Source organism: Plenodomus lingam (genome assembly GCF_022343315.1).
Source record: "Plenodomus lingam strain CAN1 chromosome Unknown contig_26, whole genome shotgun sequence".
In the NCBI taxonomy this organism is placed as follows: Eukaryota; Fungi; Ascomycota; class Dothideomycetes; order Pleosporales; family Leptosphaeriaceae; genus Plenodomus; species Plenodomus lingam.
This window is the reverse complement of record NW_027093941.1, coordinates 479,296-493,793: the sequence shown is the minus strand read 5'-3', so window position 1 is coordinate 493,793 and position 14,498 is coordinate 479,296. Positions and strand designations below refer to the sequence as shown.

Genomic DNA, 14,498 nt, shown 5'->3' with positions numbered 1-14,498 from the left:
GCCAGGGGGTATAAGCCTCGAAAAGAAAAAGCTATCTCCCAACACCGATCAATGCATCCGTACACAATAAATACACGAAAACGAAACGAGTCCCTCTGCAACATAACTTCTACTGCGCAGTCTTCTGGCTCTTCTGCCCCTTGGACGGTCCACTCTTCACCGCCGTAGTGACAGACTCACTCGTCCTCGCCCTCTTCAAGTGCCTTGTCCGCGACGACACACTACCACTCGTAGGACTCCGGCCAGCCTTGAGAGAGCCTCCCTCCTGGCTGAGCGACGTAGCCTCCTGATTCGGTGCCGGACTGTTGAAGCCGCTGCCACCTCCTGCGGTGGCCGCCGAGCTACCTGCTGGAATGACTTCGGCGAGGCGTTCTGCGAGCGCAGCGTCATACTCGCGTTCCGAGGCGCGGATAGTCGTTGGATCGAGTTGGCGGGCCGTAGCAAGGAGGTCAACACTTCCATCGTCGCTGTCTTCAGAATATTCCGATTCCTCGTCGTCGTCATCGTCATCATCGTCATCGTCATCATCTTCTGCCGAATTGCCTTGATCTATGGGAGAAATGTTGAGGATCTGGAAGGCTGTTGTTGGGCCCTGTTCAGATTCAACGTCTTGCTCATCCGAGGATTCATCGTCAGAGACATCGGACATGTTGCCAGAAGATGTGGAGTCAAAGGGAAGGAAAGAGGCGGGCGGTAGGGCCGAGTTAGGGAGCGACTTTCTCGCTGCGGAAAGGATCTCTTCTTTGATCACACGTTGTGGGCAAGCCATGGGCGAGGAAGGCTCCGATTGTGAAGACTTGGAGCTGGTCAGAGCATCCACGATTTTCTGTGGGTAAAGGCTCGACCTGCGACGGCCTGGATAGTTTGCAGGGGCAACCCGAATCTGTGAGCGTCGTACATGAACGGAGAAGTTATCCTCTGGCTGTACACCACCCAAGCCGGAAGCCTCAAATTCAACATTATCAGGGGTATTGTTTCCACTATCGTGGATCAAAGACTCTGGCGAGAAGCCAAGATCATCGCTACTGGAGCCGGCAGCTGCCGACCCTGAGTCGACCTCCATAGGAGTGGAGTCCAAAGGTCCTCGTGCTTCTGTAATGTCGAGCGCATCCGCTGTCGGTGGGGGGGTGGACGCCGCACCTAGTGGATGACTGGTCATCGCCTTGTAGGCACCGGGGTTGGCAAGCGTTGATCCAAGGCGGTCGCCACTGAGATCGGTACAAAACTTGGCCTTTGTATAGAATATCATGGGGCCATCGTCGCGTCGTGGCTTTGGATGGGAGGAGTAGCTTTGCATCGCCGAACTGCCAAAACCCGACGAGTTTCCTGCTAGCTGTGGGTGCGGCATTGAACCGCTCGTGGACTCGGCGTCAAAGTCCGCTTCGTCATCAGAGTCCTCCTTATGGAAGAAGAGCGGCTTGTACGCAAACTTGCTGTGCTCCTTCTCACGTTGAAGTCGCAATAACCGTCTGGCCCTTTGCTCGGGGTCCATGGCATTTTCGCTGCTTGCTCCACTTGTGCCCGTTTTCACATACTTGGAAGACGTCTGGGCAACACTGTCCTCGTCTGGCGATGCGCCACTGTAATACTCGGATGAACTCCCACCACTATGCACAGTAACATCTTGCCCTCCTTTCCAGCGGATCTTGCGTCCGTCGCGGGATATTTCGAGATGGCTGCTGTATTCGTGGAGTGCATCTTTTACGAAATCGGGAGTGACGTTGAGCGTGTGCAATTGAGCCATGTTGATGAGCAGATTCAAGTAGATCCAACCGTGCCCAAGCGGTGGAGCATCTCCGGTATCCATGTCCGGTGGTGTGAAGCCAAGATGACGAATATAGTCCATGTTCTCTGTGGGCACCTGGGCCCGATGAGGGTCCAAGTCGAGTGGGCGTGTAGGTCGTTGATCTGGGGATGAACTGGAGCCGGCAGAATCTTGCTCACTGATTTGGAAGACTGGAAGAAAGGCCGGTGTGAATTCGGTGGGACCTGCAATATCCGGTTGCTGAGTCACCTTTTCAGGCTTGATGCGAGCCTCACGTTGACCTTCTGGCTTCGATGACTGCCCCTTTGCCTCGAGTTGTTCCCGGTCTGCAGAGGCGGCGGATTGGGCAACTTCTTCTTGCTGCATGGGCTGTGGGTGGTTGCCCGGTACAGACGTCTTACCGGCAAAGATCTGCTCCAGACGCCTCACTACAAGCTTCTTCTTGGACTTGTCTGTCATGGGTACATTGTAGTGGGGAAGGAGGCCAGCGGGGATGTCGTGCAGGTAAGACTGAATATTCTGTTGTTGGCGGTTGTAGGCAGACTTGCTGATCTTGCGCCGGTCTTTCTCTAGGAGATTGGAAGCCGCAGACGAATTCTGGCCCGAGGCAGACAGCGAGGCATAACCAGATTCGGCGAAGCGAGACATGGACGAGGCGGTCTTGTGTGTTTCGAGGTTGGGGACATGCGATTGGGGGTTGGGATAGTCTGATGCGCCCTCGTCCAACTCGGCAGCAAACTTGCGCAGCGTGTCCTCGAGCTCCTTCTTCTTGTGGTCGGGTAGGCCGTGAAATCGGACTTCAAACAGCTTCTCCTCCTGCAGATGGGCATCGTACATGCGCTCGTACTTTTTCAGCTTCTGCTTGAGCCGCTTGTTCACCACCGTCAGGTCGTCGATGACGCTGCGAAAATCCTCAGTGCTACTGCCATCGGTGCCATGCTGGGCAAGCATGCGCCGGTAGGGGATAGCCGATGACGGGCCCGGGGCGTTCGAGGCCTCTGGCGGGGTATCTGACGACGAGCCGTTGCGCAGGAAGAAGGGAGGGTCATCTGCGACTGCGGCATTAGTCTTCGCTACGGAGCGGTGGGAGGCGGGCGGGGACTACGTACTCGCATTGAACGAGGCCGTGCGCTGGATGGCATGCTTGTTGGTGCTCTCGAACCATGCTCCCGCGTCACTGCTCTCGCCCGAGCTGACGGTGTTCTGATTGAGCTTCGGCGACACACTCGAGGGCGGGTTTGCCCTGTCACTCGCGGCGGTGGGCGAGCTCGCAGCCGTGGGCTTGGGCTGGACGGCGGCAGCCTTGGACTGGCTGTCTGGTGCGGGGGGGCTGTGTCGAAGGGAGACGGACTGATGGGCGGGACGGCGGCGGGGATGCTGTTTGGCGGCGGCGGCGGCGGACGTGGGCACAGTGCCCGGGGTATCGTTCATGGCGATGTGGGCTGCGTGGGTGCCTTTACGGCTGAGTGAAGGAAAGGGAGACGTACCCCATATGCGCAGGCGCTGGTTGGACCCTGAGGGATCGTCTGGCTTCCCAATAGGACCAACGGGGAAGGGAATCGAAGGCTGGTGGGGACTTGCAGAGAGGCAGGTGCGAGGTGACGAGATGACTCGAATGGCAAGTGCGATGGCTCAAGTAGGTAGCTCTTTCCCCTCCGGCGAGAAAAACTTTGTTTGGGGCGATGGGACTGCGTGCGGGCGAGGAGACGGCGGCGGCGGTGACTGTCGTGGTTGTTTGCTGATGTATGGAGCCTCGAGAGGGAGATGGCTAGATATTTTCGGCGGTGCTGGCGGTGCTGGCGGTGCTAACAAGACTGGTGGGTGCAGGTGCAGGTGCAGGTGCGAGTGGTGGTGGTAGTGGTGGGTGCAGGTACAATAGTTGGTGGAGAGTTGCGGATACGTCTCCGCCTGGAGTGGTGGCGGGCATGGGCATGGGCATGGGCATGTCGAAAGGCGGCGCTGAAGGTCGAGCCCATCGTGGGCAGTGGACACCATTCGAACGGTTGCCGTGGGTGTGCGGGCTCGATGGGCTCGATGAGCTCGATGAGCTCGATGACTTCGATTTGGGCAGCCGCCAAGAAGGGTCCTGAGGATCGGAAGGTGCCACCCAGTGCTCCACTCTCACCTGCTCACCACTCACACCTCTTGCTTTACCCTGGGCCAGAAAGGCAAAAACACCCACAAACGAAACGGCCGTGTCTGCCGGCCCAGGCCCCATCGTCCACTCTCTGCAATGTCTCTTGTTCCATGGTTCGATCCTTCCCATCATCGGTGATCGCAGCCATCAGCTCAACTTGAACACACGTACACACTTACATGTGTACTCTTACAGACAGTGCGCACACACACACACACACACACACACACACACACACTCACTCACTCACTGCACAACACATAGACATATATGCCCACACTCACTCACACTCACTGCACAACACATAGACATATATGCCCACACTCACAGACACATAGTACAGACACACCACGACCCAGTACTGCCGCCCGCCTGCCGCTCGCTCTCTGCTCAAATCAGCCCACTTCGAGAACCCACCCTCTCCCCACGCCCTGGACTGGCAAGTCCGCCGTGTTGGCCTACCAGGACTGTGCAGCTACTGTACCTGTCTATGCAGTCAGTCCAGCAAGTACAGTGCTCGATAGGTATTACCTACTCTAGAGCTGAACCAAGGGCCTCCTGTCAGATGCCATAGTCACACAGACTTGCGCTTCAAGAAGGCAGCTTCTGCTATAGAGTACCTACTCCGACTTTACTTGCTGTTTGCACATCACTTGAAGCTGCCCCGGCGGCACGCAAAAGTGCGTTGCTTGTCCCTGTCCGTTTCGGGCCATCGAGATCGCAGGCCCCCTTCCACGGGTCGCAGTTTCCACCCTTCGAAAATGAAATGACGTCATTTTCCACCGCCGGCTAAAACAAGCCTTGTTGGACCCTGAAAGCCCGCTCTCCTAGAGTACTCTAGTACCACCAGCACACCTTTTCAGCGTGCGAGTCCTTGTCCTCAGGGTCTGCGGCCTTAGTCTTGTTCGTCGACACGTCCTCGGATCGTGTGCTAGGTGCCCATCGCCCTCGATTTCGTCATGGAGAGGAGCCGGAACACGAGCGACCGCAACAGCTCGCTTCCCTTATGCCCATAACCTGCTCGTATTGGACGATCGGTCATCGAACACTGCTTGGAAACATTGCCAGTCACAGCCTTCACAGCATGTCAGGAGAGATCACGCCCGCTGTCATGGCATCGTTTGCATTTGCTCGCTGCTACCTGGTACTCTGGTGACAGTAGTCCAACCAACTAGCGCATTGTGCACTATACATACACCGACAAGGTATTTTGTTTTGTTCAGACGACAAGTTCCAGTGCACGCGAAATGGCTCTCAGACATCGTACCTTGACATCCAAGCGGCGGAGTGTGCAGTCTGGTAGGCTTGACGGCCGGACCTGCATTCCGAACATGATAAGCCCCGTAGAACGCTGAACTGTATCGAGTTTGACTGTGGGTAGGTCAAGTAAAGACGCCTCATAGGCAGCTCAAAATTGCATTTTAGGGTAGCACTGTGCTGCGGCGTGACTTGAGCTCCGTGACACATCTCAGATGCGCACACCCTTGCTCCTCAGCACATTGATCGTAGAATGGCCTGTATAATCGAGCCATTCACTCACTCCTCCCAGGAAGCCTCCAATCTTCACAAGGTCTGCCAGTCGATTGTCCAGGAATTGTTCCGTCTCGGCGAAGTTGGGAGACTGGTCTTGGGTCATGTAGACCTCAGTAGACGAATACAGGGCAGACAGCGTGGCTCGTTTGCTGTACCAGCTGCTGTCGACGCTCTGGTCACCTGATAAAAACCAGATTTCGTCTGCGAGAATGGCCAACTCCTTTATCGAGGCGGGTACGTACGTTGGCTGGGCCATAATCGCAAGTGCCTGTCAATGATGAGTATGCAGGCAGGGTACTCAAATTTCTTGATCCACCCACCTCTTGCCATCGATGTAGGATCGGTTCGTTCGCCCGCAGCCGCGCCAGAGTCAAAGTGCGCACTTTGCTTCCCACGCCCATCTTCTTCCCTGTTGTTGTGCTCTCATCGGGGAATTGTACACGGTGCTGCAGTGCCAGTCGTTGTGTAACCAAGTGATAATGGACGAGATCAAACACGCCCTGTGGCAGCAAATTTGTCGAAGCATCCAGATAGCCTGCATCGCGCGCACCAAGCTTCAGCGCGTCCATTGTGAAGCCATGGCTCGGAACATGTGCATAGGCTGCAGACAGAATCGCAGATTCAGCAGGCGGAAATGGTGGCGGCTGGGCGTAATCGTACGAGTGATATAGACATTTCTGTCTCCAGACAGCGGACGTGCGACTTGATACAGCTCGGATTGCGCCGGAAACTGGGCTTGACATCCGCATCGAGGCCATGGCGAGCGTGTAAATGTTGAGATGCGGCGGCGATGCGGAGGATTCACGTTACCTCCGCAAATCTGCCAAGGCGGCTATCGATCGCACGCGCAGTTTAGAGACCAACCTCAAACAATCGGAGAATTGTAAAAATAGTGGAAAGCAATTTTAAATCACTATGACACCGCATACTAGGAGCTCTCGAACCGATTCCCGCCAAAATGAGTCATCGAGGGAATTTGAGCAAAAAGTCACGCTTCAACGCGTCAGCACGTGACGGACGCGTGGGAAGCAGACGCGTGCAGGAGTTAGTGGCAAGAACGCCTCGGTTGTTCGCGTTAGGACCTCCTTGATGCCCTGACACTGCCAGCTTTTTGTTTGCTTTGCTTTGTATCTTTGACATGATCTCGGCCTAATACAGTCTTTTGCGAGGAATTGGAACATTTTTTACAACTTAACAACGTCTAGCTCACCGCACTTTAAACCAAGTCTTCATCATCTCTACGCAAAGGCGCGACATCCTACAGTTGAAACAGCCCAAAATCAATCCATCTGAGCCCATGGCGCGCGGGAAGAATGTCGAACTCAGCGAGTATGAGCGCAAACGGCAAGAAAACATTGCAAAGACCCAGGCTTTGTTGCGCAACCTCGAAATGGAGGCGGCGCAAGCTGGTCTGGGTCCTACAGGAAAAGCGCAGACGTCATCTGTTACGAGCAGAGCAAAGTCGAAAAAGCCTGCGCCGAAGAAGATGAAGGAAGAGGATCTTGCACCGCGACGGACGTCCTCTCGATTGAGGGGCATTGAAGCAGACAGCGAGAAAGCAAAGCGCAAAGCGGAGGAGGAATATGTCGCGTTGAACGAGGCGCATCGTGCAAAGAGGCAACGCGTCAGTGATGCGTTTAATTTCAGCGACATTGTGGTAGCTGGCAAGGACTGGGACAAGAATGGAAACTTTCTATCGATTGGACCTGCGAATCCGTATGCGCGCACATTCGACTATGACGATGTTAAAGAGACAACGGACAAGGAGCTTAGAGCACTGAGGGAGAGGATGAGCGGGCTCGAGCTGTGGGAAGACTTTGAACCAAACGAGATCAAGATCACACCGGAGCGCATCTATGCGATGGGCCTACATCCAACTACAGATAAACCTCTCGTTTTCGCAGGCGATAAGCTGGGACATATCGGTATTTGTGACGCGTCTCAGAAAGCGGCTGAGATCAAGCAAGAAGATGATGAAGACGCAGAGCAAGAGGGCCCTACCATCACCACATTAAAGCCACACACACGAACGATACATACTTTCCAGTTCAGCCCTCATGATGCGAACGCGCTCTATTCAGCATCGTACGATTCGACGGTGCGAAAGCTAGATCTCGCCAAAGGTGTGGCCGTGGAAGTGTATGCGCCGGCTGATGCCAATGAGGACCAGCCATTGTCTGGGCTGGAAATTTCGAAAGATAATGCTAATATGTTGTACTTTTCTACCCTAGACGGACAGTTTGGTATATACGACATGCGTACACCTTCTGAGAAGGCTGCTGGCCTGCAATTATTTCAACTGTCGGACAAGAAGATAGGGGGATTCACGTTGCATCCTCTGCACCCACATCTTGTAGCGACTGCATCGTTAGACCGCACATTGAAAATTTGGGATCTCCGGAAAATCACTGGCGGAGGTGATGGGCGCATGCCAGCTCTACTCGGCGAACATGAGAGCAGGTTGTCAGTCTCACATGCTGCGTGGAACTCGGTGGGTCAGGTAGCGACCGCCTCGTATGATGACACGATCAAGATCCACGACTTTGGAAATTGTGCCGACTGGAAAACAGCAGGCACAGCGTTGACGGAAGCCGAAATGAAGCCATCCGTTGTTGTACCACACAACAATCAGACTGGGCGATGGGTGACAATGTATGTGTGGAAACTTGTACCTTGTAGAGGCAGAAGGCGGAGTGCTGATCTTCATCTGCAGATTACGAGCTCAATGGCAGCAATTCCCTCAAGACAATGTCCAGCGGTTCTGCATCGGCAACATGAACCGTTTTGTGGACATTTACAGCGCAAAGGGAGAGCAGCTTGCGCAACTCGGGGGAGAAGGCATAACCGCCGTCCCAGCCGTTGCAAAGTTCCATCCAACGCTGGACTGGGTCGCAGCTGGTACTGCCAGTGGGAAGCTTTGTCTATGGATGTAGAGTAGAACAGAGGCAACATAAAATTAACTTTGATTACTCGACGCCCAAACACGAGGTATTTCAGTGCCTCCCATCCTTACTTTCATTTAAAAAAAACGTTCAACCGTACTTCAGGAGCTAGCCGCAGAATCTCCACAGGAAGATCTCGCTGTCCTGGCAAACCTTACTATCGAGGCAGAGTGCGCTCTACCGTATGTCCCCACAGGATACGAGTACGGTGTGGTGTACAACGCTGCGGGCCGGATACCGGTAAGGGTCATTCTCCACATTGTAGTGGGGCCCGTCTTGACTCGCTGCCCACCAGGTACGATACAATAGGTAGCCCACGTCCTGAAGGCGCGCAATCAAGATGTCTCCACAATCAGTAGATCCTAAAGATAAGTCTAGATAAAAAAAAACCCCCTCATGCCATTGTTGTAGGCACTGGAGGAGGGGGTTTGATTGAGTTGGATCGGCGTCTCCTCGGAGCTTCCCATCTGATAGTCGCAAGATCTAGCCATGCAGAATCACAATGTAGTCGACAAGCGTACCGAAGAGGTAGTAACTTTCTCGTCGTCGTGTCGTGCCACCGCTGCCCTACAGACGGGCCCAATCCGCTACCACGGAGAGCCACATTCACATTTCGCTTCGTCCCTTCGTTCGACGAAAAAGAGGAGAGAAGTTTACCGGTAGTGCTCAGTCAGCTATACGGCAAAGCGGCGAGCGCCGTAAGACATTGTAGATCATGAGCGTCAGCTTAACCAAAAAGCCGCTCGTAAAATGTGCATCGACCAATGCTAAATGGTCACCGCTGGGGGAGCAATGACGCTCTGTGAGCTTCGCGCAATCTTGGAGTCGTGTCTGCAGTTATCAGCATCGTAAAACTGCAGCTACGATATCCATACATACGTAGTATACTATACAAGACGCAGGTATATAGACAGTACTGAAACTAATCCAGGGGTTTATTTCTCCTACACGAGATTTTCGGATCATCGTTCAAATGTTGTGGGGAAACGACGTCACAACCCTTACCACATACTACTGTACCATAGGTATGGAAGCATGGTAGAACATTCTCTCTATTCTCCAGTCTCGGTTTCGCGGTAACCCGTCAATGGGAAAGTAAGCCGATATCATCTGGCAGCAGGAAGGAACAAAGGAAGGGGGATGATGTACTTCCACACTTACGACGAAATGGTGTACCTATCCTGAAGCAGCATCGTGAATTGACTATGGAGAACTACCATAATTGTACCAAAAATACGGAGGTGGCTTTCAAAAGTTCTTGCTAGCGTATTTGTTAGCGACTGATCTATCGGCCCAACTTTCTTGGCCCACACACACTCAATTTTGAAGCTGTAGATAGTAGTAGTAATAGTCTATCTACTTAATCTTTTAGTGTTTTTACTCTACTATAGCTCCTAATACTAATCCTTTACATGCCTACTATGCCTAATAACTAGTATATAAGAGAGAGGGAGTAGAGAAGCTTCTCTAGTGTGGCAATTCACCCGACCTTAACGCTATTAAAGCAGCCTGGCCATGGCTTAAGCGGAGAACTACTAGGAAGGGCGCTCTTAAGAGTAGAGCAGAGGGTAAGCTACCTTAACACTAAATCTAGGCTTGGATAGAGCGTATACAGTATCATGTTTAGCAGATTATTAGACTAGAAGGTGGTAATAAGTATAAGGAGGGGCGGCGCGACCAAGTAGTCTAAGCTTTAGTAGTATCACGGCGGTAATATCGACACCCCTGTCAGCAAGAACTTTTGAAAGCCACCTCCGTACATTTTACCTCATGTCTATCTGTCCGATTGTTCGGCTGAGGCCAACAGAAAGGCTCCGAGCGACGCCGGGTCCGGAGTCTTCAACGGCGATCTGATGACCCTATACGAGGCCATAAACACCGTTGGCGTTGCTGATCTCGCTGGTATCCTTGCTTCGAATCCGACAAGAACAAACCTCACGATGCCATGTTCAGTTAGTCTGTATGCTCTCGGCGTAGTGAGCGAGCACCACCCGAGCATTCTTGACGGATGCTTCGGGCAAGGACACTTGTAGCACGGGCATGCCTCGGTGGATACAGTCGAAGGGGACCATGCTTGCCTACGAAGCATGGACATACACAGGTACGCCACGAATGACCAGTTAGCAGCGTTGAGGTTGCGAGGATCAATGGGCAGGAAGTGTATATAAAGAAAGCGTACCTCTCACCAGAAGTAGCCTCCATCAACTCAAACTTTCTACACTAATTCACAATCCAATTAATTATCTACCAAACACACTCGCTGCAACATTCGCTCGAACAATCATCTTTTCGTCAACATGAAGTACTCTATCGCTTTCGCTACCTTTATCGCCTCTGCTCTCGCAGCCAAGGCATGCCCGGCACCCCCCAGTGCTACGTCTACCATCTCCACTGCACCCCCCAGTCCTACGGATGTTATCCCCACTGGATCCAAGTACTTCGGAGCCCTTGTCTCTGCTAAGGGTACCACCATCCACCTACAGGCCTTCAATGCCCGCGAGGGCAACTTTTTCGTTGGTGGCAAGCCCAACACCTCCTGCGATGCGCCTAACGGTGTTACCTGCCCACCAGGCAATGAGACTGTCTTCGAAAATGTTGTTGCTGGCAAGCTCGACCTAGCCATCTCAGGAATGGGCCCACAGATCATCTACGTGGCGCCCGATGGTGCTCTCAAGTTCACCCTTCCCCATAGGTCTGGCTCCCTACCAGAGGGCAGCATCAGCGACGGCTTCGAGATGACCGCCCCTGTTGAGGGAGGCTCGTTTGGAACGTTTTCCAACAAAGCCGGTCCTTTCCTGGCTTGCTCGCCTGCTGCGGGTGCCGATATGCAAATCTTTGTCAAGCTCGAGGGCCACGGCGCTTACGACCCTAGCTGCGTTGAATTCTCTTGTCTTACCCGTATGTATAACCATTTCTTGTCTGTGCTTGACTCGTTGCTAACACTATTCTAGTATCTGTCGACAAGGTCAATGCCTGGCAATACAACTAGAGTCCTCTTGATCTGGAGCCTTCAGATTGAAATAGGACGACGCATGGCGGAAGTCAGGGGGACGTTGGAGGGCGTGTGAGAATATATGTTGGATAATTTAAACTTAATTTAGAAGAACTTAGCTGCCTACAATGTATATTTTTACATTTTACTTGCCGATTGATGCACTCCAAAGCCATTGCTTGATCCGATCGATCGCAGACTCGGTTGGCATCTCCCTTAGTCGAGAGGGGCTCACAACGACCGTCTTGACACGACTCTTCCAGCCTCGCACAATCCTCACCTCGTCGCGTGGAGCGTGGAGCGCGCGGCAAATGACATGCACAACGGCGTCGTTGGCCTCTCCATTTTTGGCCTGCTCAGCTACACCAACTTCGACGGCATCCTCAGTCACGGCTATGATACCGAGCCTGCTCGAGCTGACTCCGGGCTTGACGTGACAGCGCAGGTGCCAGGTGCCCTTGACTGAGCGGATGGCAGGCGTGAGTTTGGCGGCAAAGGACATGGAAAGCAAGTGGAGACTCTCTGATACCGGGACGTGTTTTGGAATGGGCCAATGTATCGGCCAAAGAAACTGTCGTGGCTCTCGATGTTGCTTGTGCTCCAGGGGATTCCCTCAGATAGAGTACAGTAAGTACATCCAAGTGCGTCGATATGGTACCTGGAGTGATGATTTCTATGCTCCTAATTGGTGGTATATTTCTGTCTAGTACTCTGTTTGGGGGGGGGGGGGTGATGTGGCGTTGTCTTTTTATAGACCGTGGCCAGCAATAGTGTCGCTGTCTCTCTGGTGGTGGTGGTGTGTCTGGGGACTCTACCGACTCTTTGGTCGTAGGTTGGTCGTAGGAGTGCATTGTCGTAGTACACAAACACAAGCAGATGTTCGAAGGCTGCTTCTTCAGCCGAAGACAACCGGTCCAATCGTGCACGGACTACCGGTAGATGCCTGCCCTTCCCGGCCCCCGGCTTAGGCCCGACATCCTTGATCTTTCCGATGGGCCGGCCATGGTGAAAGGGCGACAGCGTGGGACATGCAATCCATCCAATCCATCCATACCCATCGACATATCGTCGTCTGGCTTGTCTACAGCCAGCTATCATCATTCAACTGTCTTCACGACCTCCTCCAAGTCTATCCCGAAGAAGAAAACGTCTGTCTGCTCCACGTCCCAGGACTTCACCTCCCCCCCCCCCAAGCCGAATTCGCCTTTTTCCCGGCGCTCGCGCTCGCCCGCTTCTGGGTGGGGGCTCCCAAATCTTCTAGATAAAGCGATTTCCCTTAAGTACAGGTGCACACGAGAGCCTCACCTCCCAGTTCCCCTAAGTACAGGTCTTCGCGATGGTGGAAAAAACAGCGACACACAATTACCTAAGAGCGTGCCCGCGCAGAGATAAAAGGCCGCGAATGCCCTGATCTTTTGTGCCTTCCTTTACGATTCTTGCGATTCTTTTTTTACCCTTCGTTGTTGTCGTACGCATTGTTCGATACACTTGGCCGACGTGTACACGACACCTACTGTTAAATCTGCCGCGTACATACACATTTACGCATAACACTTGCTTCAGGTAAGCGCACCTAGCTTTGTTGTATCAACGCAGTTTCCTTTGCTTTTGAGACAACATGCAAAAATAATCGTGTTTCTTTGACGATGGCGTTTCCCCTTTGGCTACCGTACGGCCACAAGCGCACACACCCGTCGTCATTCACCCAAAGCTCTCCATGGATCACCAAACTAACATCGCTCCTAGCACGCCCCACACAATGACCTCCGCACCCTCACAACAACCAAAATTCCTCCCCACTCGCAATGAGCTGGGAGTCGTCGCAGTCGGCTTCAGCGGCGGCCAGGTACGATTACCATCACCAGCATCCCCACACCCCTTCGTTTCTGTGACTAACGACCCCCACTCGCAGCCCAAAGCTGGTGTCGATGCAGCACCCATGGCCCTGATTGAGAATGGTCTGATCAAGCAGTTAGAGGAAGATTTGGAATACAAGGTAACCTACGATGGCAAAGTGCACAACTACTCGGAGATGCGCCAGACAGACGACCCCGACTTCCGCGGCATGAAGCAACCCAAGTTTGTAAGCGCAGTGACGCGCGAAGTCAGCAACCAAGTCTACAACCATGCCAAGGAAGGCAAACTTGTCCTCACGCTTGGTGGCGACCATTCTATCGCCATTGGAACCATCTCAGGTACCGCCAAGGCGATTCGCGAGCGGCTGGGACGCGAGATTGCCGTCATCTGGGTCGATGCGCACGCCGATATCAACACGCCTGAGACATCGGATAGCGGAAATATTCATGGCATGCCTGTTGCTTTCCTGACTGGGCTTGCGCAAGAGAAGAGGGAAGATGTATTCGGCTGGATCAAGGACGAGCACAAGCTCAGCTTGAAGAAGCTGGTTTACATTGGCCTGAGAGACATTGACAGGGGTGAGAAGAAGATTCTCAGAGACCATGGTATCAAGGCTTTCTCCATGCACGATATTGACAGGTATGATGGATTGTTCCCGCCTTGTATGGGGTTTTTTTTAGACGGACAAACTAACTCTGTCCACAATAGGCACGGCATCGGCAAGATCATGGACATGGCCTTGGGCTGGATCGGCAGCGACACACCCATCCATCTCTCCTTCGATGTCGATGCGCTGGACCCCATGTGGGCACCCAGCACCGGCACACCTGTCCGCGGCGGTCTCACCCTACGTGAGGGCGACTTCATCGCTGAATGCGTTGCAGAAACGGGCTCGCTGATTGCCTTGGATCTTGTAGAAGTCAACCCCAGCCTCGACGAAGAAGGCGCGGGTGATACCGTTCGTGCCGGATGCTCGATTGTTCGCTGCGCGCTGGGTGATACCCTTTTGTAACATGAGTGTTTTCTTCTTCTTGTAAAGCCATAGTTCCGAGAGACTGGATAGATTTGGGGAAATAGACAGTCACCTACCTACTACTGCATCTCGTTGGACTAGAGAAAGAGGCGGGCCGGATCATAGCGTTCCCCGACCCATAAGCTTCTCTCATTTCTTCCATCTTCATGACAACGAAAATACAGTGATCGATTTCACCTAGTGCTCAGCTTTGCGTCATCGCCGCCGCATTTCCGTCCCGTGAGCACCCGCGCCCGCCA

At 53.4% G+C, this 14,498-nt stretch overlaps 7 protein-coding genes across 7 annotated transcripts; 3 read left to right on the top strand and 4 right to left on the bottom strand.

Annotated features, from left to right (window-relative positions):
- Positions 1-109: 109 nt before the first annotated feature.
- On the bottom strand, positions 110-3,196 carry IAQ61_006427 (uncharacterized protein; the record flags this gene model as incomplete). Its single annotated transcript, XM_066097179.1, has 2 exons — positions 110-2,820; positions 2,875-3,196. 2 exons carry the CDS (start codon positions 3,194-3,196, stop codon positions 110-112), a joined length of 3,033 nt encoding a protein of 1,010 aa, XP_065952656.1.
- Positions 3,197-5,370: 2,174 nt separating this feature from the next.
- Positions 5,371-6,193, bottom strand: IAQ61_006426 (uncharacterized protein; the record flags this gene model as incomplete). The annotated part of the gene is made up of 2 exons (XM_003845262.2): positions 5,371-5,703; positions 5,756-6,193. 2 exons carry the CDS (start codon positions 6,191-6,193, stop codon positions 5,371-5,373), a joined length of 771 nt encoding a protein of 256 aa, XP_003845310.2.
- A 539-nt stretch (positions 6,194-6,732) lies between these two features.
- IAQ61_006425 (uncharacterized protein) lies at positions 6,733-8,368 on the top strand (the record flags this gene model as incomplete). The annotated part of the gene is made up of 2 exons (XM_003845261.2): positions 6,733-8,087; positions 8,149-8,368. The coding sequence occupies 2 exons, from the start codon at positions 6,733-6,735 to the stop codon at positions 8,366-8,368; spliced, it is 1,575 nt and encodes a 524-aa protein (XP_003845309.2).
- Positions 8,369-9,043: 675 nt separating this feature from the next.
- IAQ61_006424 (uncharacterized protein) lies at positions 9,044-9,343 on the bottom strand (the record flags this gene model as incomplete). The annotated part of the gene is made up of 2 exons (XM_066097178.1): positions 9,044-9,208; positions 9,257-9,343. The coding sequence occupies 2 exons, from the start codon at positions 9,341-9,343 to the stop codon at positions 9,044-9,046; spliced, it is 252 nt and encodes an 83-aa protein (XP_065952655.1).
- Positions 9,344-10,674: 1,331 nt separating this feature from the next.
- On the top strand, positions 10,675-11,328 carry IAQ61_006423 (uncharacterized protein; the record flags this gene model as incomplete). The annotated part of the gene is made up of 1 exon (XM_003845260.2): positions 10,675-11,328. The coding sequence occupies one exon, from the start codon at positions 10,675-10,677 to the stop codon at positions 11,326-11,328; it is 654 nt and encodes a 217-aa protein (XP_003845308.2).
- Positions 11,329-11,514: 186 nt separating this feature from the next.
- On the bottom strand, positions 11,515-11,871 carry IAQ61_006422 (uncharacterized protein; the record flags this gene model as incomplete). The annotated part of the gene is made up of 1 exon (XM_003845259.2): positions 11,515-11,871. One exon carries the CDS (start codon positions 11,869-11,871, stop codon positions 11,515-11,517), a length of 357 nt encoding a protein of 118 aa, XP_003845307.1.
- Positions 11,872-13,128: 1,257 nt separating this feature from the next.
- Positions 13,129-14,238, top strand: IAQ61_006421 (uncharacterized protein; the record flags this gene model as incomplete). Its single annotated transcript, XM_066097177.1, has 1 exon — positions 13,129-14,238. The coding sequence occupies one exon, from the start codon at positions 13,129-13,131 to the stop codon at positions 14,236-14,238; it is 1,110 nt and encodes a 369-aa protein (XP_065952654.1).
- Between the last annotated feature and the right edge of the window lie 260 nt (positions 14,239-14,498).